The following is a 26813-nucleotide window of genomic DNA, read 5'->3' on the forward strand; positions in this document are numbered from 1 at the left end:
TACACTGAACTGTAAAGAAAAATGTTTGCGCTCATAAAAATGCCAGTCGAGACACTTGAGAGTTGACTCAAAAGCTTATCAGCCCACATGTCTCGTTTAGGACCTTGACAAGCCGTGAATCGACAAACTATCTGTTAATTCACTTCCTAGAACAAAATGTGGATACATGGTGCACGGAAAACAAACTGAAGTGCATTTTTTCTCTTTCACACACACAGACATACAATCAGCTGACAGTGTAATATTAAATGCAATATTGTAGTGTGAAAGAAGGGGGGTTTAGGAGACAGTGTTAAACTTCCTTTTTTCTAAAAAAAAACACCATTATTAATACTTTTGAAAGATTGACACTCTTTTGTGCTGAACACATTTCTTAGTTGGTAGTTATCACTCAACTCTGGTCTATTATTTGTTTGGACTGTATCTCTGTCTTTGTGTCTTTGTGTATGTCTTCTTCTGTGTTCAGTTGAGACTTACTGTTCACATAGTACTGGCCTGTCATCATTTTAGTATCTTTACTCTTCAGGACAGTCCTGCCTCAAAAAGTGTTTTTGTGTACTTCATAAATCATAAGGATGATAAATATTTGTATTGTGCATATTGAACACGTGAAAACACACGCACCCAAACATACAGACTCACGGGCACGTAAGAAGGAAGTGTTATTAATGACAGCAGAAAGAGAAGTGAAGGAGGTACATACCTCCAGCACCTGCCCACGTTTAAATCGTGTCGACACTAGGAGGCGATAAAGGGCCTCCCAGCTCCTCATAAAAAAAGTATTTATCTACTACACCACAATAAAGTTCCGCGTTGCTGTGGTGCATGGACACAGACGAGTTTTGAAGACACTGCTACGTGTCGCTTGTCATTTGTTGAAGTTGCAATTCAAAGTCATCTCGTCTACATATAAAACAACATAATGTGTTGTAAGATCACTGCATTTGCTTTGGTTGTCTTCGTCCTTCCGAAAACAAGTGGTAATTTTTTTTATGAACTAAAGTTTTTGAATCTGATTACCACACACACAGACATATTGTTAAGTCGCTGATGGAGTGCTCAGCCAGTGATAAATCTCTTCCGGGACGCCACAGCTAAACCCTTCACAGTCGACTTTCAGCCATTACACTTTCAACAAGCCGGACTCTCCACATCGCCATATGTTTAGTCTGAAGACGAGAAATACAATGATGTACAAAGTAATCGGTGCCTACTTAACATTCTCTTTTTTGCTTCAAGGTCTGGGTAAGTACATTTTATTATCAGACTGGCTGTGTTGTTAGGCTCTCATGTCAGGGATGCTGTGATTTCATGTGTCATCAGTTTACAGGGATAGCTGCCTTGCCATATATTCTTAGTTGCTGCACTGACGATAACCCACCTCACCTTTATGGTAAAAAAAGGACAATATAAAGCAGTTTTATACAATTGTCAAGGTTATAAATATCTCACAAGAACAAACTGTATTCCTACATAGTCTCAGCAAAACCAACAGACGTTCACTCAGTATTTCAGCCGATTGTGTCCGGAAGTCACTAAGAAGTCTTTTCCGTTGCCATTGTCGTTATACTCAGATTGTCATAAGTGTCGCTCGGATGACTGTGACTACAGTACCAAGTTATGAAACTTATGATATTTTAATTAATATTCTGAACAAACGGACAAATATATACATTGAAGAATTTTTCAAACAGTATTCTTAATAGACCTTAAAAAGAAATAGATTTTTATCGTTTTGATAAACTTGTAATGATAGCATTGGAAGTGTCCGAATCTTAAATGTAGAAATTAAAAAAAAAATAAAAAAAAACAAAGCGTTTTGACATTTAGTCGAATATACTCAAAACGTTTAACTTTTTCAAGCGTTGATCTAACAAAGAAACCGAAGATCACATTTATAGTTTAAGGAAATATTTGACTGTTGTTAATACGTGGCTAATGAAAGGCGATGACTAGATAAAAGGCTTCATAGTATCAGCCAATCAGCGAGCACGGTTTGCAATGCGTAATACAGGAATTTACTTCCTCGAGCGCCAGTCGTTTGCGGCGTTGTCTCGGATCCAAGCGAGTTTAACGAGCTGCTTGATCTTTTTCCTTCAGTCCATCACACATTTGCCATGATATTTTACGGAGGATTCGTTAAGGTTTACACCATTTTTCTTTTCCTGATGCGGACTGTGGGTAACGTTTTTTTTTGTTTTTTGTTGTTTTTTTTTTGTTTTTTTTTAATCACTGAAGCGAGTCTCCAAGTTGCAAGAAGCATCTATAAATACTGTTTACATAATATAAAAAAAATTAATTAAAAGCGTAAATGCAAGCAATTTAAGATCTAATATTTCAACTTGGAATGAATAATTCACTAAATTCTAGGTCGTTTTACTTTTAAAATTTCTCATTTTTGGACTTTAAAAATATAAGTAATGTAAATAAACAGTTAATACACTCATTATGTTAATACTTTAAAAATAAAAACATTCAGCCGTAGAGTTAAAAGCATGGCTAATTGGTAGAGCAAATTAGTCTTCTCGCCCGAAAGTTGTCTCACTGATACCTGAGACACAGTGTGTGGCAATGGTTTAGAAAGCAATGAATCGCAAGTAGTCTGCAGGATGCTTGGCTTCTGTAAGTCAGATATTTTCTTCTTTCTTCCTCTTTTTGTTAACCGAAAATTTACTTGGTAATTACAAATCATGCTCACAGTGTACTCGCCTATTTCTGAGAGAGAATTCCAAAGATTATTTATTACCGAGCTACTTCAAAGAAGAGATAGCATAATACAGCGATGTTAATTGTAGGTACTTAAATACTAAATCCAGTGATGGATAAACCTAAAGAATATTATTCTCGAACAATATGAAACTACTAAGTAAAATCATACGCCATAAATAACTATTATTAATCAATTATTTCCAAGACAAAGTAGGGATGATGATGACGACGACGACGACTACGATGACGACGATGACAATGACTATGGTGATTATGATGATTTAGCTGCTGAATACTAAGGACTATAGCTCTTAGTAGACTCTTTTGGCATAGACATCACCAAATATCTTTTGCATAATCTTTCAAATTGCCGGTGTTACCATAAAATACATGAAGGCATATACACAAATCGAGAGAAAGGGTTTTGGTAACTGTACGCACTTTACAAGAAGTTGGGATAATATATTTTAATAAAATACCACTTTAAAAAAAATAGCGATTATCTTCATCATCAGATGGAAATAAATAGCAAACTATTGACGATATATATGATTGCGTCGCAATTACACAATTCAACTTTTAAAAATAATTTTGGTTGTATATATATAAAAATCGAAAAAAGGTCCTCATAGCTACATGTGACTTACATAAAAATTGAAAAAAAAGGTATTGAATAAATTTTGTTTTCGAAAAATCGCTCAAATAAAAAAATTAAATTAAATAGATTCATTGTGGAATGCATCCTATGTGTTATGAACAATGAAAACAACTTGACAGTGTTATAAAAGTTTATAAGAAGCTATAAATGTATTCGTTTTTACTTATACGGTGATATTATCAGTTGGACAGAGTCAACGTTTAGTAAACGGCACGTCAAAGTATAATGGCCGTGTAGAGATTTTCTACAATAAAACATGGAACACGGTGTGCAATGATCACATCGACAGGAAAGAGGCACAGGTCGCCTGTAGAATGCTTGGAATTAACAGGTAGGTCATCTGCTTATGTACATGTTCGCATCTTTTTCTCTATTGCCTATTATTTGCTACTTTTATAATGTTTCTTTATTGTATGCGTGTGTATTGGCGTACCTGCACTCGTGAGTGTGTGTGTGAGCGGATGAAACTATGCTTTCGGTTGTACACACTCATAAACCTTTTTACAAACTTGTTCACTGCTTGTACATCTTTACGCTGCACCTGTCAGTGAAAGTGGCTTACCTATACCTATAGCGTATATGTATGTTTAAATAACCTCATAGGATCAATAAACTTAATCATTGCCATTGTCATTGTTATTGTGAATTGTCATTGCTTAAATTTTTGCAGCAAGTTTTAAGATATGCAATTTTGGTCTTTTCTTGAGCGATTTGAATTGTAGTATCAATATTAAAATGACAGAAGACTCCAATCCAAATGGGTTTAAACACCTCAACGGGATTGACAAGATTTTATGAACAGCTTTTTCTGCACTCTTTTTGATTATATTCTTGCTATGGAATGCTAATTTTATGACATAAATTATATGTTTTAACTTTAAATATTAAGTATGCTCTATGTCAGCTCTCGTGCCCTGGTTGTGCGGACAGAGATGTACGAAGAGGGTTCAGGTCCCATTCTCCTGGATGAGGTCCAGTGTCAGGGCTCAGAGACCAGCCTGACACAATGTCAACACAAGGGATTCTACAAACACGACTGCTTTCACTACGAGGACCTGACGATCATTTGCAGCAGGCGTAAGATGATTAAAAAAAAGAAATTACCTCGAAAAAGCTTTTCAAACTGTTTAAATTGCTGTTTAGGTTACAGCTGCACTTGAATGACGAAGTTAATAATTAATGAATAAAAATTGTCAAGCAGTACAACATGATTTTTTTTTGCAAAAATTTTTTTGTTTTTCCTCTGCTTACACCGTGCATACACAAATCACAAATCAGACTAAAGAACTTGAACACGAATGTTGACAGAACCAGAACGTTTGCGTTTGACTGGCAAAGACTTGGCAGCACGTGACATTGGTCGTGTGGAAATACTGTTAGAGGGTGAGTGGTACACCGTGTGCATCCCTGACGTCCACATCGCTAGAGTCCTGTGCAGACAACTTGGTCTACCATCGTGAGTAAACTTCTACAAAGAATGAAAACAAATATATTTGGCTGTCAATAATGATTACTATGATTGTTATGAACTAGTTAAAGATGATTTTAAAAGATATTGCAGTTAAATTTAATTAATGTTTTAACTACAGTGGTATAGATTTTATAATCACAACAAATTCACGTTCGTAGAGTGGTGCTTTTCTCTGACACGATTGCTTGTAAACTTGTTTTTTAACAAGTAATCTTATTATGCATTTTAAAATTTAAGTGTGTACTGTTGATATTTTTCTTTTTTTTTCCTTCTACTTCTAGGTAGCAGTATTAGTAGCATGAAAAATACTAGACGCTTAGCAGCATAGTCAATCCAAACTAGTGAAGATAATTAAAATTATGATGAAGTTTGCTTGTAAAAAAAAAAGCAACAGATATCACCCTTGTAAATATTGTGGAATTGCTTCTAACAGTTTAAATGAAACAAAGTCGGTTAGAGCAAGAATAACTTAACCAATATGCGCTTTGTGGCAATCTCTACCCAACATTCCTCCCAATTAGACCTAGCTATGGAGTAGGTGGCTTACTCGTTAGATTGATAGAGTAGACATTCACACACCTGACAAAAGCAACTTCTTGCCAAAAAGTAAGTTATCTATCTCTTAACTCTTTTACTTTTATAATATTACTAGACTACTCTGACCTGACGGTAGCGTAGTTGACTTTTGCCACAAATGTATTGATTCTAAAAATAGTTTGCAAAGAAGAACAAATATTTAAAAAAAATAATTATTGTAAGAAACGATTTCTGTGTGTCGTTTAGAGCAGCAGCAGTACCTTTAAAATCATTTTCACCAGGACCATTGGTGAGTTCAAAACTAATGTCCGGCCTTAAATGCAATGGTCAAGAAAGCAGCATCATCGACTGTGACCAGACAACATTCAACAATGAAGGGTGGAGAAGCAAGATTTGCACTTCAGATTCAGATTATTATGGTGTTCTTTGCGTTGGCTGTAAGTAGGTTTCGCATGTAGAATTTCTGTATAATTTCTCGATTGTTTGCTTTATTTATGCATACAGTGGTTCTCAAAATGTGTTAAGGCATTATTCAGGTGGTCCGCGGCTGACAGTCGTCATGTCAGCAAAGTGATGTTTAACTCAACAGATAGGCTTGTAGAAAACTTCAGCTAAGTACGTAGTTTTTAGTCCACTTATTACTATACTACTGTCACAAAAGGACATTTAGTTTTGAATTAACATGAAACAAATGCGGCAATTTAAATTTGAAATTCATAGTACAGAGTGGTCCGTGGTCCGAAATACTTTGAGAACAACTGCAATAGAGCCACCTGTAAAAGGTAGCATTGTTTTAGTGTTGATGAAACGTGATTGTTATCTTGATATGTATGATTTTATACTCGCATGCTATATCATTAATACAATTACATACTTAGTATACTGTAGGGACAAGTATGAGCTTTGTCTTTTAACTCGTCTGTCACTATTCCGACACCCTAGACCACAAGTAGGACTGCTCATGATGAAACAGCTCAATAAAAGTTTTAACAGGTTTTAAATATTTTGCAATAGGCAATAAACTACCCTAAATTATGATATATTTTTTATTTTATTCTTTCTCTGCACAAACGTAATACTTTCTATTATCTTTTACAGCCCCTTCTCTCGTCATCCTAACGAACGGAAGCAGATACCCTGTGATGGAAGGAACAAATTTTACTCTCAAGTGTATGAGCGAACACTGGCCTAATGTAACTAATTACACTTGGCCAGAAAATGCAGGTGCTGTTGCTAAAAAAAATGCCCTGATTTTCGAGAATGTGAAGAGAACACATAATGGGAAGCTAGTAAAGTGTGTGGCTGTCTCCAGTGATGGTGTAATTGTGTCTAGTGATACAGTCAAACTGCAGGTTTATTGTGAGTACGACTTTTTTTTTTCTTTTTCCCGACGTTTAATAACTACAAAACACCGAGAGTTTTTGCATTTTACGATGGTATAACGGAAAATTTAGATAACTTCCTTTTAGATTAGCGCTTTGGCCTAATGTTGATATTTTACAATACTTTTCTTTATTTGCTTATGTTTTGTGCTTTACGAAAACAGTTTTTTCGTAAATATCTTTTAAACAGGAACTGAGAGTTCGGAATTACTAGTTTGAACATTTAATCGTGCGTAAATTGTCGGGTAGTTTTTTTTTATTAATTTGTCTTCTTCTTAAATTTAAGATATCTAGAAATATAGACAAAACGGATGTATTCGTTACCCGTTGACATCCATTTATTTCCTAGTTTAAAAAAATACTGAATTGCTCGTCTTCTTGAACTCAATAGAGTTTTATAGTAAACAACGATGCTGACTTACTAGGTTTGCCATTTTGTTTTGAAGCGATGGTCCTGAAATTGAGAACACTTAACTGTTTAAAAAAGATATGTTTTGTTGTAGCACGAGGCTGAGGCTATTGTTTAGCATTTAGTCCTTTCCGTGTAGGAGATTCGGAGCGGCTTACTAATTCTTTGCTTGTAATATGGTGAGAAAAGTTGCTTACGACCATACTTGTAATTTTTTTTTATTATATTCTTCCTGTGCTAAAGCAGAAGGTTTAATAATTTGATTTTCCAGATAAGCCCATTATTACAATTCAGATGGCGTCGACTAAGCCTCAAATCGTCTCCTCACATCACTACCAAGTCACCCAGGGTCAAAATATGACATTGTCATGTAATGCTGTGAGCAACCCTCTCCCTGCTTCCATCACGTGGTCTGGAAGAGTGAACAGCACCACTGAGCAATTGAGGATCATAGCAGCTGAGGCAGGTAGACACAATGGTGTTTACACCTGCACCGTAGTAACTACAACAGTTGATGAAGATGAACGTCTCCCAGTGACAGCATCATATCAACTGATCATCAATGTTAAAAGTATGCTTAATAATATGTGATCCCCCACGACGAAATGAGTCTTAAGTCGCGGGGAACAGTTTTGTGCTCGAGGCCCCGAAAGGTGATAGGGGCCAGTTTTGTGAAGTTTGACTTTTCTTTTAAAATGAATTTCTTGGTTATTAACTATCAGGAAAATACACTGCTATGTTAAAATAAAAGTTAGGAATTGACTTAAAATGCGTTTTAATCGAAGTACCTTACTGAAATCCGTACTGCTTTCAGACGAAATTCAAACGCTGTTTCGATGCTGTTTCCCTGTCATAACCCAATCGTGTTATATCTTGACAAAAAGCCCGGAGTCAGTATGTTCAACTTCTTTAAAGAACGATTCAAATATTAACTGATCAAAAGATTTGTCTGCAAACGTTTAGGAGTAAACAGACTCTGTCTTCCATCTTGACGCTAATCTTTGAACCCGCTTTTCTCAAAATGGCCGCCACTGTACTCACTCAATGTTAAGACTAGAAGAATAGTTTCTATATCAAAAGAAAGTTCAGAACCTCTACTTTTTAAAAATATGCCATTTGGCAAATCTGAAATTCGCGACTTAAGACGAATTTCGTCGTGGAGGGTCACATTTACCTATAGCACTTTAACACTGGGTTTATTATATGTTGGTTAAATTTATATTTGTCTTTAGTAACACAGATTCTAATAGTGATTAACAACAAACATCAAGGTTCCGAGTAAAACTGTCATATTTTTGGACAACAACATGTATTATTATGTACAGTAGGAAAAAACACTAGGCAGCTGGATACTTTTTATTTATATTTTAAAGCAATAGAAGGTGCAATGTTGTTGCTGGTAGACAGAAGATCTACTAATAGCTATTTAATTTTGCTGTTGTTTATTTTATTTTTTTATTTTTATCTTGTTGAAGCTGTTGTTGCTGCTGTTCTTCTTCTTTATTTTTCTTCTTCTTCTTCTTCTTCTTCTTCTTCTTCTTCTTCTTCTTCTTCTTATTCTTCCTTCTTCTTGTTTCTTCTTCTCAATATTTTTATTATAGTATTACCAGTAGAAAAAGCATAAAGAGCAATGACAGTTTACACGTAAACATAACGCATTAAAACCAAATTGAATGCCTCTTATTTATGTTGTTGTTTTTTTGTTTTTGTTTTGTTTTGTTTTTTGGTTTGTTTGGTTTTTTGTTGTTGTTGTTGTTGTTGTTGTTGTTGTTGTTGTTGTTGTTGTTGTTGTTGTTGTTTGTTTGCCCGTTCATTGGTCAGATGCAAATTTCCTCGCGTTTGCGCTCTCGGTATTCGGTATTTTCTCTACAACGTGTATAAAGAAACAAGCGGTGTTGAGGCATGGCCATACGATGACATGCCGTATGGTTTTGTTTCCTACTGCGATTTCGTATTCAAGCCATTAACAGGTAATGTTAATGGAGTCTTTTGGCGTGATTACAGAAAGCAGCAGTTTGTTACGCTGCATCTGAATTTTTTGTGAAGATTTTTTTCGTCAAAGATTTACTACGTGATATTCAGAGCTTTTTGGTCCAGGATTTTCTCATCAAGTGTTCAATTACCAAGCCTTAATTAAAAGAGGTATGTTTAGTTATTTTTAGCACGTTTTAATTTAGGCAATTAACTTATGAAATTACGGCTTACAAATGCTGTAAATTTTAATTTAATGTGAAAAATGTTTTGCATATATTAAGAAGGTAGGCTCCTGCTGCTGCCCAGATTGATTTCAGACGCCTACAGACATCTATAATTTCAATTTTTAGTTAAATATACAATTAAAACCCATACAGACACTTATCGGCATCTTATGTCAAAGTAAATAACAATCGTGTTGTTGCTCTCGTTCTATATTTTGATCGGATGTTATTCTCACAATTTTTCACCCATTCCGTTGCACTTTTTGCTAAAAATGTATCCAAGTAAATAACGCCGATATCAGTGACATTAAAATATTTGACCTAATCTGCACTGTTATAATTCAAATAAGTTTCAGTGAATGGAATTTACTTAGTAAACTTTAATAATAACAGAAAAAATCATGTAACACACTTGATAGATTAACCATCCGCGAAACATACTGTTATAGGTTATTTCGCAGAACAATAAGTCACTATTTGAATTCTTTTACTTAATTTTTATATAAGGTTGAATATTTGTGCCTTGCTAAATAAAAAAAATCTTTAGTCAAACATCTTTCAGAACGAAATCCCTTGAACAATTTTTAACATGCTGAATTATTTTTTAATTGATCAGAACTTGAGGAGACTTCATCTGACCAAAGCAAGCAACTTAAGCTGGAGGTAATGTTTATGTGCCTGGGAAATGAGGCAAACCTTTCACAGTGCGACCAGCAGGTAGAGTTCTACACTTTTTTGTGGATTTTATTCACGAATCAGTATCAATGACGGTAAGATTGTTTTCATAAATCAATATTTTTCGGCATTATGAGTAACAAATTACTTGAACATCCCACATATGACTTTAATTCTTTAGTTTAGAGAAAATCTCTTTTAAGTTAGTGATGGTCTAATGGGCATATTAAAGCAACGTAAAAAATTTGCAAGTTTTCTTTGTTATCCCTAGTTACCAATTTTTTGTTCATATATGTATAACATGGATCATATTTACAGATCCGTGATAAGTATTGATTTCATCAACATAAAGCCCCATTTATTATTTTTTAATATTACCTTTTAATAAACGGGCGAGTGAACGCCGCCATATCGAGACAATGATTTTCGCAGTTATTTTACACTCGTGCTAAAGGCGACTAAGCAATTGTCACCGCCTACACACGAAAAAAAGCACTAGGCAAATTATCTGACATTTGTATCCATAGTTATATAGCAACAAACCGGTTTGATAAAATTAATGTGTATATATGATTTAGTATCTACAAAGCTCCAGTGGGCAAGCTTTCTTAGAAATTCTCGCTTTAAACTGTAACATTTATTGTCGATCACATTACAATGCTGATAATTCTTTCCAAAGCAGTGTACAAGACAGAACTCTATGTGAGTTCATTCTAGATGAACTTTTCTGATTAATCGGGACTAGCATACACAATTAATTACCAGAGTAAAGCATACAACGAAAAATGTTTCTGTTATATTGTTTATTTAGAGCGCACTGGAGAAATACTATCGTTATTTTCGTTGTCTTCCATCAGTGCGTTGACTGGTGGCATTGTTATCGTCGTTGTTGTAAGAGCGTTCTCCGTCAGATGTTGAGAAGGTAAGTTCATCAAAATTAGTGCTTAAATAAAATATCTGTGCTGTCATTTAAGAATAAATATAAGTTACTGGCCTAAACAAATCCACGTTTGTGCTTTCTATCGACGAAAGAGGAAAACCCGATTTAGATTTGTTTTCAAGGACTGCCCATTGTGTCACAAGGTATGACTGGTCTCGATTTTTTTTTATTTCTTCTTTTTTCTCTTTTTCACGATTAAAAACAAAAGAAAAAAGCGTTGACTTTAACCAGTAAATACAGTGTTTTATTTCACACACATATTTATATATACAAAATATATAGAGAGAGATACTTAAAACGTGATTGGGTATGAAAGCAGATATTTTCGAATGTTCATGTGATTATTTATAAGGTTGGCTTTAGACATACAACAAGAACAACAAAAAGTGCACACAGTAAAAAATTAAACTAGTTATTTCTACATGTTCTGTAAAATTTGTTGACATTTATTTCTCTCAAAAAATACGGCAAATAAATATATTGGTCTTATAGTATACTGTGTAGAGCAGAAGCAGAATGACTTCATGTAAGTATACTTGAGATTGCTCGTTGTTCCTCTCCTTTATTAATAGCTAAATATTGTTTATATTAAAATGTTGTGTAATTAATTTGTATTACTTTGTAACTTTTGACCTACTTTCATATTGTAAATTCTCTGTTCGATACAGTTACAATATTTCTTTCTACATAGCGAAATACCTGAATGGTTGACTTTTTCAGCTTTTCAAGGGGAGTAATTCATAGTGGACCAATTTTTAAAGGTTTCAGTAGTCTTGTCCCTTATGAATTAATGCGATGTGTGTTTAAATGCCAACAATACTTGTAAACGAGTAGTAACTGAGGTTACTTCCCAGCGCGAAACATTTCTTGACAGCTGATGAAAAATCCGGTTAATAAGTTTACTACTACTAATAATAGTAATAATATTATTAATACTAATAATCATATGCTAAATTTGTATAGCGCTTTATAGGCAGAATCAAAGCGCATACTAAAGAAAAAAGTTGTAAAAGGTAAGCTTAACAAAAGATGTTCTCAGACCCAACTATATTCTAGTTGGCATAAGGGGGAAGGTAAACAGAAAAGGGGAACAGGTTGCGTGCGATAGCATGGTGCGAGTGCGGGTGTATCTAATGGGGGCTGTTACTACTAATTGTGAATGGATAAGGTTACACGAAATTTTTGCTTTTTGTTTTGTGTTTAATTCTAGATTACTCTCCCTCTTGACTTGCTCAAGAAACCTGGATGTTCTTCTATGAGTTTTGGTAAAGACAAGATTTAGTTTGTAAAGTCTCATCTAGATGTGAAAACCTGTTGAAGCGAGTATAAGTCCCTTCTTTTAAACTGTCTTTAAATCTGTAAGCGTTTGACTAAATGTAAATTATAATTTATAAAATATTTCTGCAGCAGTATTAAAAAGAATGACAGATGTACGGTTGTTAAGGTACAAGAACTGTATTTGTATGCCGTTTTAAAATCTCTTTTCTGCCTTCTGTGTTTGTCTTATATGAGTTTACCGCATCCTGGGCTTTGACAGTGATTGACACCGGCTAATAATTGCTGTGTTCTGTTGAAGACTTCTTCAAACGTGATTGCCAGAATAGACGCACATATTTAAGATGAATTGTGGTTATAACTATTCTAAATTTTTGTCTTTAAAACGCCTAGTTTTTGTGTTTGCTGAATAAATTTATTGTATCAAATTGTGTGCTTATTTTTGATTATGTTTTTTTTTAATAGACTGCATGATTGCGAGGAAACAGGTGTCATTTACAGATGTTCGCCATTCGTCCTCTTTATATCTTCATAACTATTTTACGGTTCTTGAATTAGCTCGGATTGAAACATTTTTTATTACGGACATGAAAAACAAATTCTTGATTTTAGGATTTCTACATTTTTGAAGGTAGGGTGCATGGCTTTGCGGATAAAAGTGGCATGTAAGTAACAAGATGTCCACGTGTAAGATATTTTTACAAGCGGCTGACAGGTAGTCGTAAGCATCGTAGAAGAATTTTTTTTTCTTTTTTTGTAAAACGAACTGAGTATATACAAACCTAGGGTGTATGCTCTTTAAGTATTACTACATTTTTTGTTGCTTCTTTTTTATCTCTGTCTAATGTAGCTGTTTATGCTGTTTGCAAACGTGCATGTAAGTTGAGGCGTTTGTTTTATTGTGTGTCGAAAAGTAAAAGTTTATACTTTCAATACTTGATTATGCAAAACTTGCCTTATGTTTTATGAAAGAATCAGAAACATCTAAGTATGAGGGATTTCTTTAAAATGCTGTTGTAAGTAGTTGGCATGGAAAATTACCTTTGCCTTAGCACCTGCCATAGACCATTACAATCATTGTGAAACTGAACTACTTCTAGAAAATCGTAATATGATCATCGAGATATGACTCTTAAAACATTTGCAGTTCTGAATGACCAAAGGAGAGAAAAAATGTCTTATTAAGTCATCAGTAAACATTAAAGCCTTACTAAACATGGAATCTTTAATTCCAACATACATGGCAGCATTCTATTTTAACTCATCATCACCGAGCTGTTCCTCACTCGTCATACTACACTGGATAGGCTTACCCCACTGACCAATCACCTTGCCTCCATGTGGTCCTCCCTCTCTTGGTAAACCACTCTGAGCTTCTGGAAGCCAAACATGTACGAAGACAAGCAGAGCGAAAGGCGAGTCCCTAGACTATGTGCACCGTCAGATTTTGTAGACGGTAAAGGATCATGCTACAGAAAGTCAATTTTCTACTCTGAAATAATATATTTGCCAGTTAAACGACTAAGCAGTTATTTAATGCTACCAACAGTCTCCTCGGAAAAGTAAGTGGATCCCCACTTCTTCAGTATTTCTTGGAAAAGACCTCCCACATAATTTGCTGATTTCTTCATCAATAAGGATAAGGCTTGATCAAGAGGAATATATGTAACCAAGGCCGTTTATACTAAGCGTACATGTGGATGAGTATGTACAAGTTACGTCCCTTTCATACCTGCTACTATGTTATATTTTATAATTAAATTTTAAAAAAATATATTTTTTCAATTAAATGAAGATAATGAACAATTTAGTTTTTGGAGTGTTCTTGTCGCGTTGCCGTCAGGAGTACGCAAGGCTGTTGACAATGAATTGTAAGTTATTGCTGTGGATGACATCGGACATTAGACAACTCATTAACCGCCTTGGTGGACAACATCTCACTGACCTCATCTAACGATAGTGGTGTAGTTTATTTATGAATAAAAAAATAAAATGTTAATGTGATTTGTTCGGACTGACAAGGGACCTAGCGGAATGTTTAGCATGAGGTCCAAAATCCCTCCTTTTGCCTTGGCACTTAAAATTTATTTTTTTTACTTTGTCAACAAACTATGTTTGCCGGTGAAAGACCTCCCAGATACTGTGCTACAACATACACATGATGGTTAAATTTATCTGTCTAGAATGACAGTGTAATCCCTAAGATAGTAGGCAAACGCATTTAGAGAACAATATTGTAACCAAGGGAGTTTATACTGAGCGTACTTGTGCATGAGCGTGTGCTGATTACGTCCCTTTCATATCTCATGTATGTCATACTTGTATTTAAAACTGTCTTTGCAACTTTGTCGTTGCCGTCAGAGATATTTTAAGAAGATACTGAAAATGGATTTAAGTTTTTTCGTACATGACATTAGACATAAGACAACTCAGTCACTGTTTTGGTGGACATGGCACTGGCCGCATCCAACAATATTGGCACACCTTATACATTGATAATAAAACGTGTATGTGATTTCTTAAGGCTGACAAGTGACTTAGCGAGATGTTTAGCATCAGGTCTAAGATTCCTTCTTTTTTGTAGTCATACAAGCTTTTAATTTTTTTTTTAAGACGGCGACAGACGATTGGTTGCCAAAGATTTCTAAAATATGCACGTGATGGTTAACTTTAAATGTTCTCTCCTTACGGTTCGATGTGAAATATTACTTGGGGAAGCAAATCATCCTGCGGACTACTTGAGCTTCATTTCTTTGAAAACTGTTGCCACACACTGAGCCCTAGATATCACTGGTGCACACGTGACCGCCATCGCACACGCGCACACACACAGACTTTTAAGTCGCTGATGGAGTTCTCAGCCAGTGATGAATTTAAATGACTTACTTCCTGGACGCCACAGCTAAACCCTTCACAGTCGACTTTCAGCCATTACACTTTCAACAAGCCGGACTCTCCACATTGCCATATGTTTAGTCTGAAGACGATAAATACAATGATGTACAAAGTAATCGGTGCTTACTTAACATTCTCTTTTTTGCTTCAAGGTCTGGGTAAGTACATTTTATTATCACACTGGCTGTGTTAAGTTGAGCTCTCATGTCAGGGATGCTGTGATTTCATGTGTCATCAGTTTACAGGGCTAGCTGCCTTGCCATATATTCTTAGTTGCTGCACTGACGATAACCCACCTCACCTTTATAGTAAAAAAAAGGCAATATAAAGCAATTTTTATACAATTGTCGAGGTTATAAATATCTCACAAGAACAAACTGTATTCTTACAAGGTCTCAGCAAAACCAACAGACGTTCACTCAGTCTCTCAGCCGATTTTTTCCGGAAGTCATTAAGAAGTCTTTTCCGTTTCCATTGTCGTTATACTCAGATTGTCATAAGTGTCTCTCGGGTGACTGTGACTACAGTACCAAGGGAAAGACGACCGGTATTGAGTATCTTGTGATTCTATCTGCTAGTCTCTTTTTTGTTTATAAATTTTGAGACATGTTTTGCTTTTGGAAACAATTTAAACAAATCGGGCTGTATATCTTGTGATGTAGTTGATTATGGACTACAGAAACTTTTTTTTTAAAAAGGGCCACAAAAAATGTCAGCGCTTTTAAAAAATCAAAATAAACTGAGACAAAAGGTAGGAAACGCAAAGCTGTTTACATACACTTTCTAGGCATTTATTGTTCAAGGGAATTTAGAGTAGTTTTAAGTTTTGCATTACAGACATAAAGCTGCTAGACCCACTTCCATGCACTGTTTTGTTCACTCTCCCTCTCAAACACACACAAACAAGACAAACAGTCCAAATCACATTATGCAAGCTTTATAATCTCTCAACTCATATGGCAATGCTTCCCCCTCTTAGACTGTTGGTATTTAGGCGTTTTACTTACTCACTCGCCGTCACTCACTAATTACTAACTGATTAGCTGTTCGCGCCGCGCAAACTCATTCTCACCCATTCCGGTCTATGTCACCTTTCTGTGACATGATACATTGCCATATTACATTACAGAAAGTTTTCTCAATATCACTTAGACAGTATAGCAAAGTATTTACACAGAAAACGATGGGGTGCAACTCCTGCTGTACGATTTGTCGACACTGTAGTTTGATTACTCCCCTTTTCTTGTAACTTTTTAAAAGAGTTTTTTTAAGAGTTTAGTAGCTAGGGTTTAGTGAGCTCTTACTCAATGACAAACTAAACAAAATGACAAACTTTAATTATACATGCATTGTTTTCTTTTAAAAAATTTTTAATCGTAGCCCATAAAAATAAACTTTTTTGCAAAAAAAATTACTTACCTTTTAAGATGACTAGTTAGGGGCATTGTAATAAAGAAGCTGTCTTTAATTAGCAGCTGGACATATGCCACTGCGGCTAGTCAATGGAACTGCCTGGTCTGGACGACTAGAAGTTTTTCACAACGGAAAATGGAAAACAATTTGCAAGACCATGCATTGATGAGACTGATTTACAGGTCGTCTGCAGGAGTCTTGGTTTTAGCAGGTGTGTAGTATGCTTTTAATTGGCAGATTTTTTTAAATGCAAAACTACGTTGACAGATTCAATGTTTTGTTTTCCACAGTCATTTGTTCTGAAGATAAAGGATTTCAAATATATGTTGACTTGACTGATGATTATAAACGTTAGATACAGATTTTCAAGCGAGGGCTTAAGTAGTGATGTTATAATTACATTATTTCTATCTTACTTTGAAAAATAGCTCAAATAAGAAACCGTAAACTAAATACATATAAAACTGATATAATTAAAATCTTTTATTTTAATTTGTCTTTTTGTGTGAGTCTCTGTGTGCCTGTTTGAGTATATGCGTGCGCCCGTAATCATTCATGGCCTTTATGAACATGCAGTTTTCCTAAACACAGAGTGATAGTCACAAAGAATATACAATCCAAGTAGAATCCACAAAAAACATATAACACAGCGACAGCTAGTGGAAAACCATTTGATATCATATCATAACGTGTAGTTAAACTTTGTACATAAATTTAAGTCATTAGTGTTAAATCACATTCATTAACAATAAAGCAAGCTTGATTTTCGTGTAGGTAGTTAAAATGTCGCAAGTGTTGAATGCAATATGTAATTCATTGTTTTGTAAATTTTGTGTTGACAGTTTCGGAGCTGTAATCGTAAGGTCGGACCTGTACGGACACGGATCAGGATTTATTTTTCGGAAACACATCCAGTGCTCTGGAACTGAGACCAACTTGTCACAGTGTAACTTCGGGAGCATCTACTACTGTGAGCACTGGATGGATGTCGGTGTCATCTGCAACTCTCGTAAGAAACTGTCTTTTACTTCTAATTTCGTTCACTCTTTGTCATTTATTCGCATTTCTTCTCTTATAAAAGTCTTTTTTTTTAGCTGGAGAGCTGACCCCACGATTATTAAATGGAGCTCGCTGGTCTGGACGTTTGGAGAATTTTTGAAAACGGAATATGGAACACAGTGTGTGACGAAGAATTTGGAAACAACGAAGCGCAGGGGGTTTGCAGGATGCTCGGTTTGAACAGGTGTGAAAACTGTCCTTTACATCCACATGTTAGCTTTTGTACATCCAAGAAGATACTGTCACATTTCCTATCTCTTCTTTATTGCAAGCTAGTAGATTTTTGAATAATGACAGCTTCAAGCCTTACTACTGCATTAACTGTAGATAATATCCTAGTATATTTTATGTTTTATTTATATGTTTTAGACAAAAGGAAAGATAACGGTACAGTGAGAAAAATATGTTACAAATTACACAAGTTTTGCCTACGTTTATTGAAGGTTTCTGTCCTACAAATATTTTCAAAAGATACATTTTCCAACCACATGATAAGAATGTAAGTATGCTACTATCACATATCAGTGTGTATATGTATGTGTTTCCAAGTGCTTGTTTCATCTAATCAAGCTATCTTATTTTTTAAATGCAGACATATCGGTGGCATTGTGACTTCTTCTCTCTTGCAGTCCTGGAGCTGTAAGTGTGACTTCAGACATGTATGGTGTGGGTTCCGGACAGACTTTGTCTGTAAAGATGATATGCACAGGAACAGAAAGTAAACTATCAGAGTGCAAGCGCGACAAACTGAACGACTGCAATCACTCCACAGATATCGGAGTCATTTGTAATATTCGTAAGGAAAACAGAATTTTATTTTGTCAAATTATCAAGTAATTCAAAAGATCAATGATATCTTCGTATAAAGTAGGCCTAGAGGAAATAAAATATTCACGACTTCTTGTACAACTTAGTGAAAGGCATAATTGGTCCTTATGAATTCCATGTGAAAGTGATTAATTCATGTCATCCAGCATGATACCTTTGAAAAAACAGTATTACGGGGTCACGTTGAAGGCTGTTGTCGCCGTGGGAAATAGAAGAAATGGTTGATGACTAGCTTGAGGAAGTAGACAGGTTGTTCACTGGGGTGATATTTTCATGCAGCTTGATTACCGGACCTGATGGAGTGGGTTCACCACTTCTACACCCCGTCAAATCGCATCCCTACGACTGTTAATACAAGCAAATACTCGCAAGAAAACTGTTCAGAAATTCGAGACATCAAAACGTAGTTTTTGCGACAAAAGTATAAGCATAGTGTTGATGGTTCATACATAATGTTGAAACAATATTTCTTTGATATATTTCGGCACATAATTTTCATTGATTTTAAACTGATGCTTTCCAACTACAGCAACACTTTAATTCAAGAGGTTTTCATGTTCACAGCTGGACAGATTACTCCTCGTCTAGTGGAAGGTAATGCGTCTTCCGGTCGCCTTGAGATTCTGTATAATGGAACTTGGAATTTAGTGTGTGATGAAGGTTTCGGACTACAAGAGGCAGAGGTGGCCTGCAGGATGCTTGGCTTTGACAGGTGTGTTATTTTCTTACAAACCTATAGTGTTACAAAACATACATTGTTTATTAGACTGACTGAAATGATGTAATAAACGTAATAAAGTTGTGTCTTTAAAGATGAAAGAAACATCACAGTTTTAAAGATTTGTAGGAGAAATTGGCTGCTGGGATAAAAGTTGAATGAACAGTATAATTATGTAAGGTCCATTGAAAATTAATTCATGCAAATCTCAACTGAGTTGTAGAGAAGCCTACAACACAAATGATGATAAGGACATGGATTTCTGTTTATAGTATATATTTATACTAACACTTTTTTGGTCAAGTACAATGTTAAAATACAAACTTTTAAAAGAGGGTCTGATGGAGCAAAGAGAAATCTTCTGTTCGAGTATTTATATAATACAATTTCAAACCAGCAGGTGCCAATTCAACGATCAGAGACAAGCCGTAACAAGTCTACTGAAATATAAAATTAAAAACATAGAAAAAAGATTAACATTAAACAAACAAATAAATGTATATTAGTCTCTAGAATTTTGACAAGTAAGCGTTAGTTTAAATAATTAATTTTTCAATGCAGCAATGGAGAAGCCAGGGTAATGTCACTTCCCTACGGCAACAGTTCTACAAGAACTATTTCTGGAAACGTGACCTGCAGGGGTACAGAGGGGAGTCTGGCTGAATGCGAACATCCAGGCTTCAATACCATTGACTGTGTAAAGTCGCAGGTCGTAGGCATCTCTTGCAGTGTCCGTAAGAACAAATTTAATTAAAAAACGAAGAAATCAAACTATATATATATATATAGTTATGTCATTATTGTTTTAGGTGATACAAGATTCGTTAATCGTACTTGTGGACAATAAGAAAAAGCAAATTGTTACAAAAAGTAAATGGTTGTCGTATCCTATATAAACATCTTTGTACACACAAACTTTACTGCACAGAAAAGTATACAAGAAAGCAATACACAATTTATTTGTGAGTCAGTGCAGGTGTATTTTAAATTCAAAAGAGAAGATGTTATCACACATTTTTACAGGCAAACGCTGCAATATTTTTGTTAATTCGCAAATGTTGAAGTTAAAGCTGATTTATACAGGATTTGTTAACATGTGCTTAATTGTAACTGTCACCACCTCCTTCAAAATCATTGTTTTCAATATTATGATTTGGTCTGTGGTTACAACTTTTAACACTAGCTCATATTTTTTAGCTACAGACCACACACTACGTCTAGCAAATGGACATTTGTGGTCAGGCCGTCTAGAAATATTCTACAATCAAAGATGGAGAACACTGTGTGAAAGCGGGTTTGGACAGAGAGAAGCCCAGGTTGTTTGCGGGATGCTTAATTACAGCAGGTAATGGATGCTACATAGCTTTTGTTATTTAACCCTTTCAGTTCTTGTGTTTTCAAAGTCAAATAAAGCTATAAAATTGTAATTTGCTGCTCGCTTTTGTTTCAACCTAAGAATTGTTTTCGAAAACTTGTAAAATTGTTTCGTCCTGAGATATACTTTCAAGCACCTGCGCGTCTACACTGATGCCCAAACCTGTCTTTTTTCTGTTGAACAGTCCAGGAGCCATATATGACTATCCTGGGAGATATGGCAGCGGTTCTGAACCAGTCTGGCTAGCTAATGTCAAGTGTGCAGGCACAGAGACCAGTCTTTTACGATGTTCACATGATGGTCTATACGAGCAAGACTGCGGACCGCTCAGCGACATCGCTGTCATCTGCAATATCCGTAAGATCGAGTTCTCCTACATCGGGTGACACGTCAGCCTCAAGTTGTAGGTGTCTACACACAGAAATATAATTCTTGTAACCAAACAGGGTTTTAATATTTGTAATTTTACATTTTAGAATGACAGGGACTTTGATTTACTTCAGTGCAGGTATAGCTTTTTTAAAACCAATGGTATTTAAACAAAACAAGTTAATTATTTGAAAAAAAACCTGGACTGGAATTGTAACTTTCTGAAAAAAAACTTTTACAATTTTTTTTTAAAGAAAAGACATTTTGAATTTTTTTTTTTTTCAGCTGGACAAATTGTCCCGCGTCTAGCAGAGGGAACAGCGTGGTCGGGTCGTCTTGACCTTTTGTACAACGGATCATGGAGCTCAGTGTGCGACGATGGATTTGGACACAAGGAGGCGCGTGTGGCCTGCAGGATGCTGGGCTTCGACAGGTGAGTCACGTGATAGAAAAATTCTTTGTGCATTTTTTCGAGAACTGACATCTGTCTCAAAATGTGTTTTTCTTCTGCAAGGATTTTAGGGAATTTTTTTTTAGCCAGTCCGACAGTTTAAACTGTTACAGAAGACTTACTTCTAAGAATCAGTGGTTTTTGTTTAGTAGTTGAAAAGAGTTTTATATGTTAAGAACTGAATGAGTGAATGTAATGAAAATAGTTATGATATTATATTATTATACAACATCCCCAAAATCCAATGTCCTATTGTACCTTGATACATTTTCAGCATTATTACAGTCACCTTTTGACATTAATGAATACTCATCACATGCATCCATTTTATATGTTGCAGGCCTGAAGTCTTCGCAGTTAATTCCTTTCTATTCAGAGATTATGATAGAACTGCGTTATTTAGTGACTTAAATTGCCAGGGCACAGAAACTAATCTGGCAGAGTGTAACTATAGCAGCTTCTACAACTACAAATGTACCCATGGCAGAGACATTGCTCTCATATGTAAAGCAGGTAAGAATACCTTGGAATGTGTCTCTGTCCTTTTAAGTAAAGGAATCATTTGTAAGCACTAAGTAACATTATACATTTACAATTATATTCAGGGTTACACACTTACACTTTCACATACTTACACCCGCATCTTGACATTTAGCAAAAGTTATTTATATTTAATATATAAGCTAAGTGAATTCTGCAAACGTTCAATATTGTCAACTACGAAATATCTTTAGTAAGCAACAATATTTAGTAATAATAAAAAATGTGACAGAAAAGGGTGACATTCGTATCACTGGTAATTATGGGACCACTTACGGCGTGGGTCGAGTTGAGATGCGAATGGAAAGTGAGTGGTACTCACTGTGTGCAACGAGCTTCAGCAATGACGACGCTGGAGTTGTATGCCGGCAACTCGGCTTCAATGGGTTAGTTCTGTGTCCTTTTTTTTTACAGACCTAAAAAGCACAAAAATCATAAAAAAATGTATTGAATATTTGTTTCGGTCTGAATAAATAAATTACTAAATGTGCTAAGTGTTCTGACTTATTCAATGAAATCTTAGCTGTTTCTGGCTTAAAATAGTGTGTAAGCCATTAGAGCATACATGTTTACTGTTGTCTTACAGCTAGTGTTACATTCTGTTGTTTTTGTGCACTTGTCTAATAAGGATTATATTTAATAGAAAATAAAAATGTCTTTTAAGATGAATAAAATAGCCGTAACTAGAAACAATAGATGAGTAACGCTTCATGCTTTGAAGACCTTTCATGTTTTTCAGAAGCACAGCGACGACTGCTGACGTGTCCTTATTCGGTGATAAACAAGGAGAGGTCGTGGTGGTTGATTTTAACTGCTCGGGGAGAGAACCCAGCATGTTCATCTGTCTGCAGAAGGTTGAATCCATTCGCGAAGTGTGCCATACAGAAGAATTCGGGGTTATTTGCGGAGAATGTAAAAGCTATTATTGTAACATTTATATAGAGTGCTAGTACTATCTTTACAAGCATGTAATAATCAAATAGTAACCTTTTATTTATTTATTTTTTTTTTACAATGTCCTTACAAGTTTCTTGCCATTTAATCATCATTACTTAGTCATTACCAAACAACTTGCTAAAAACAACTCAAAATATTGTATTTGTCGTACTGAGTGATAATGCTTTACACCATGTCCAACATTCCATACTTAGTCAAATTTCGTCAAGAAATTTTTCGTTTTGAATTCCTATGGAATTCCGTTTTAATTTCAGATCCACCATCAATCATAACATTTTTCCTTAACTACCAAGTCGATCCAACTGTGACTGTCACTGAGAACTCTGACGTTGACATGCTGTGTGAGGCACACGGGAGACCCAATCCCAGAATGCTGTTCATCAGTAACAAAGACAATAAGGTTTTGATAGATAGTAAACAGAATGGAGTACAGCTGTCGGAAGGAAAGGGACAAATAACGACGATCTTAAGAAACGTTCAATGTGAAGATTCTGCCGACTATAGATGTGAAGTTGAAAATAGTGTGGGAAGAAGCAATCAGTCCATCCGACTTCTCGTCCCGTGTAAGTTGTTGTTTTTTTTTTTTCTTAAACTGAACTCCACTTAGGAAACTTTATTTATAATAACATATCTTTGACTTTATCAAGTAAAGACGAGCAAACAAAACTTTTTTAGACAAAATCATTGCAATAAGAAGCAAAAATATTTACATTTGTATTCATGTATTAACACAGTCGCTCGTTTTGAAAAATCTATTGACCATATTTTATGACTAAATTACTTCTATAAAAGAACATAATTAAAATTTCTGAGTAATTAATAGCTTGTAATTCGTTTCTAGCTGAAAATGTCATTTTTACAGGTTCTCCCAGACTAAAAAGTTTTTACGCAAAACTGCCATCTATAGAAATAACTAACCATAGAGGAAACCTTAGTTTTGAAATGACAGCATATCCAGCACCAGGTGTGAAATTTATTGTACATCATGGGTCAACCGTCAATGAAAGTGTGAACATTGTATCAGTTAAAGAAAATGTTCATGTTGAGTGTGTCGATGAACTATTTGCACCTGCCTCTCATACCTGCAAAGTAACCGTTCGCAACATGAGTGCAGCTCATCAAGGTGTTTACCAGATTGTCTTCAGCAACAATCGTGGTGAAATATCTTTTAATTTTACCGTAAGACTTAAAGGTAAGTCCTTCCGAAACTCAAAAAATGAGTGAAACTTATTTTCATTTAACATTTCTATACTGCACACTTACTCGGCATCCATACGTACAACATCACAGACTATATTTACTAGATATTGGCTGTTCAAGTCAGAGTACTAACGGTTGTCGGTTTGTACTTGTTTAACCGATATCTACACAGAGCGCTTCTTCATATTTAATTCACCGAAATGACGAAGTCTACAACCAGCTGAAGTGTGCATACCAAGGTGATATATATGGTAACTCTGTTTTACTCTTCACTAAAGGTTGTCTTACTTTGAAATGTTTCTGGTTTTTAGAAGTGCTGTGTAAGCTACAATTAGTTCATTCGGCAATGGAAAATTACTCTTTACATCCTGTGAGTATTGTAATGCTTAAACTTTGGAAAGTATAAAGAACATTTTTATTCTGTACACATTTACTAGTTAAGTTTTAGCCTACGGTATGTTTACATGGCTTAATTGATTTCGAATATTTTTTAGTTTCCTTAGCTTTAAGTTGTTTATAGAACGGGTGTGTGTTTGTGCGTGCGCGCGCGAGTGTGTGTATATACATAAATAATTTTATGTAATAAAACGTAAATTATATTTTTTTTCAGTTTTGAGGAGGCCATCTGACTTGTCACAGGTACACTGACACGCCTTATTAATTTAGCACTTACCCTCAACCTGAAGGCAAAAATAGTATTTCTCAGCAAAAGGTCCTGACAGAGATTCGTCGGGATAAAAAAATGTATTGCCTTGCTTAAAAGATAATTTTATAATACATTTTACGTTAATCTTTCAAAGAGAAGTATTTCATGGAAACAATAATTAAATAACGCATACAAGCAGATAACCAATATTAAGAAACTATAAAGATCAATATTTGTAACCAAGGGAGTTTATACTGAGCACATATGTACATGAGTATGTGCTGATTACGTCCCTTTTTACCTGCTGTATTTCATACTTGCATTTGAAACTTTATTTTCAAGTTACTGAAGGTTATAAACGATTTTGTTTTTGAAGAGTTTTTTTAAAGTGTTCTTGTCGTTGCGGTCAGGAGCATAAGAGATACTTTAAAACAATACCGACAATGGACTTTTTCCATGCATGACATTGGACTTCAACGCATTCACCAGTTAGTTGTTCGAGGAAAAGAAGACAGAAAAGAAACAATAAAACTGTTAAAAGGTTATACGTAACTACAATAGAAATAAAATAGTTAAAAAATCATTTTAAGGCTATAAGATATGATTAAATAGAATTTTCGAATAAAGAAAGCAAGCAGACCTATTTGCAAAAATAAAAGGAAAAAATCCTATTTGCAGTAACGTATAAAAACGCTCAGGACAAAGAATATACTTACAGTCTCACAACATGTGCAGAGATGGACATGCGCAATATTGTAGACATGTATTCTTGCACACGTGACCTCTTTCGCACGCGCGCACACACACTGTTAAGTCGCTGATGAAGTGCTCAGCCAATGATCAGATTTAATGACATGCTTCCGGGACGCCACAGCTAAAGTCTTCACAGTTGACTGTCAGCCATTACTGGAATTACAAGGCGGACTCCCCACACCGCCATATGTTAGGTCTGCAAACAGTAAATACGATGATGCACAAAGTAATCTCTGCCTACTTGATATTCGCACTTCTGCTTCCATGTCTGGGTAAGTACATTTTATTAAAAAAGTCAATGTGTTTCTGTTATATATATATATATGTTCATACTTCCCGGTTGGTTCTATTGAGTTCGATTCTCATCTTGGGGATGCTGTTATCTCATGTAACATTCTTTTACAGCTCTGGCTGCCTTGCCCTTAGCTGCTGGCTTATCGTTCACCCACCACCTTACGTTTATAGTAAAATATGACGATATACAGCAATGTTTATGCAACTGTCGAGGTTGTAAACATCACGGGTCAATTAACCTCCCAAGAACAAACTGTACGTGTATTTGTAAAAGTTCTTAGCAAAACCAATACACGTCGACTTAGTCTCGCAGCCAATTTATTCAAGAAGTTAATAAGAAGTCTTTCCCATTGTCATTGTCGTTACACTCAGATTATCATAAACCATTGCCAGGATGACCACGTGTACAGTTCTGAGGGAAAGAGGTCCGATTCTGAGTATTGTATGATTGTATGAGCTAGTTTTTTTAATAGATTTAAAACTTGTTCTTCTGATGGAAACGATTATGTAATAATTAATTCAAATAAAATCCGCTATGTCTTCTTATTTCATTCATTCTGTAGTAGAGCAATTCTATTTAACCACTTCCAGGAAGAACTTTATCGCTTTTAAAAAGTTGACAGTAAACTAATAAAAAAGGTAGATAACGGAACCGTTGTCGAAAACGTATTTTCTGAACCTTTCTCTGTTTCTTTTTTAACACAAAATAAGCAAAAAGAATCCAAACCTTGAATTAGGAATATTTTTTTTTGTATAAGCAAACACATAATTGTCACAGTCGTTCTATGCACACGCAACTAATTCTATAAGAGCTGTAAACATTGTAGTCACTCTCAGTTTTTTCATAACTTAAAGTTTTTTTTTATATTAGTACCTAGGGTTTTGTTAGCTCCTACTGACTGACAAACTGTACACAATGATAAAATATAAATATACAGGCATTCGTTTTTCTTGAAATCTTACTATCTGTACTTGTAGCTCATAAGAATAAACTTCTTGTAAAGATGTTTTTAAGTAATTTCTTTTTAAATGCAGCACTTTTTCTACTAGCTACTGGACAT

At 35.1% G+C, this 26813-nt stretch overlaps 1 protein-coding gene across 5 annotated transcripts; it reads left to right on the forward strand.

Annotated features, from left to right (window-relative positions):
• Nucleotides 1–1089: 1089 nt before the first annotated feature.
• LOC112569293 (deleted in malignant brain tumors 1 protein-like) lies at nt 1090–26713 on the forward strand. Of its 5 annotated transcripts, none has more exons than XM_025247043.1 (15): nt 1090–1245; nt 16622–16773; nt 17405–17571; nt 17657–17805; nt 18251–18417; nt 19014–19161; nt 19729–19901; nt 20365–20512; nt 20727–20899; nt 21197–21344; nt 21703–21875; nt 22135–22288; nt 22642–22814; nt 23114–23422; nt 23722–25326. In XM_025247043.1, exons 4-15 carry the CDS (start codon nt 17684–17686, stop codon nt 24081–24083), a joined length of 2250 nt encoding a protein of 749 aa, XP_025102828.1. In that variant the 5' UTR covers nt 1090–1245; nt 16622–16773; nt 17405–17571; nt 17657–17683; the 3' UTR covers nt 24084–25326. The 5 variants fall into 5 exon arrangements, with proteins under 5 accessions (XP_025102828.1, XP_025102830.1, XP_025102832.1 ...); XM_025247045.1 differs by having other exon boundaries at nt 16625–16773; XM_025247047.1 differs by lacking the exon at nt 1090–1245 and adding an exon at nt 15154–15307 and having other exon boundaries at nt 22645–22814; nt 23722–26713.
• The last annotated feature ends 100 nt before the right edge of the window (nt 26714–26813 follow it).

This window comes from Pomacea canaliculata, linkage group LG7 (assembly GCF_003073045.1).
Source record: "Pomacea canaliculata isolate SZHN2017 linkage group LG7, ASM307304v1, whole genome shotgun sequence".
NCBI lineage: Eukaryota > Metazoa > Mollusca > Gastropoda > Architaenioglossa > Ampullariidae > Pomacea > Pomacea canaliculata.

Bases quoted from the DNA above. Each gene is read 5' to 3' on its own strand.
- LOC112569293 (XM_025247043.1), top strand. From the start codon at position 17,684: ATGGAGCTCGCTGGTCTGGACGTTTGGAGAATTTTTGAAAACGGAATA. The intron at 21,876-22,134 runs GTAAGAATACCT...AAAATGTGACAG, and splicing joins TGCTCTCATATGTAAAGCAG to AAAAGGGTGACATTCGTATC. The intron at 23,423-23,721 runs GTAAGTTGTTGT...TCATTTTTACAG, and splicing joins CATCCGACTTCTCGTCCCGT to GTTCTCCCAGACTAAAAAGT.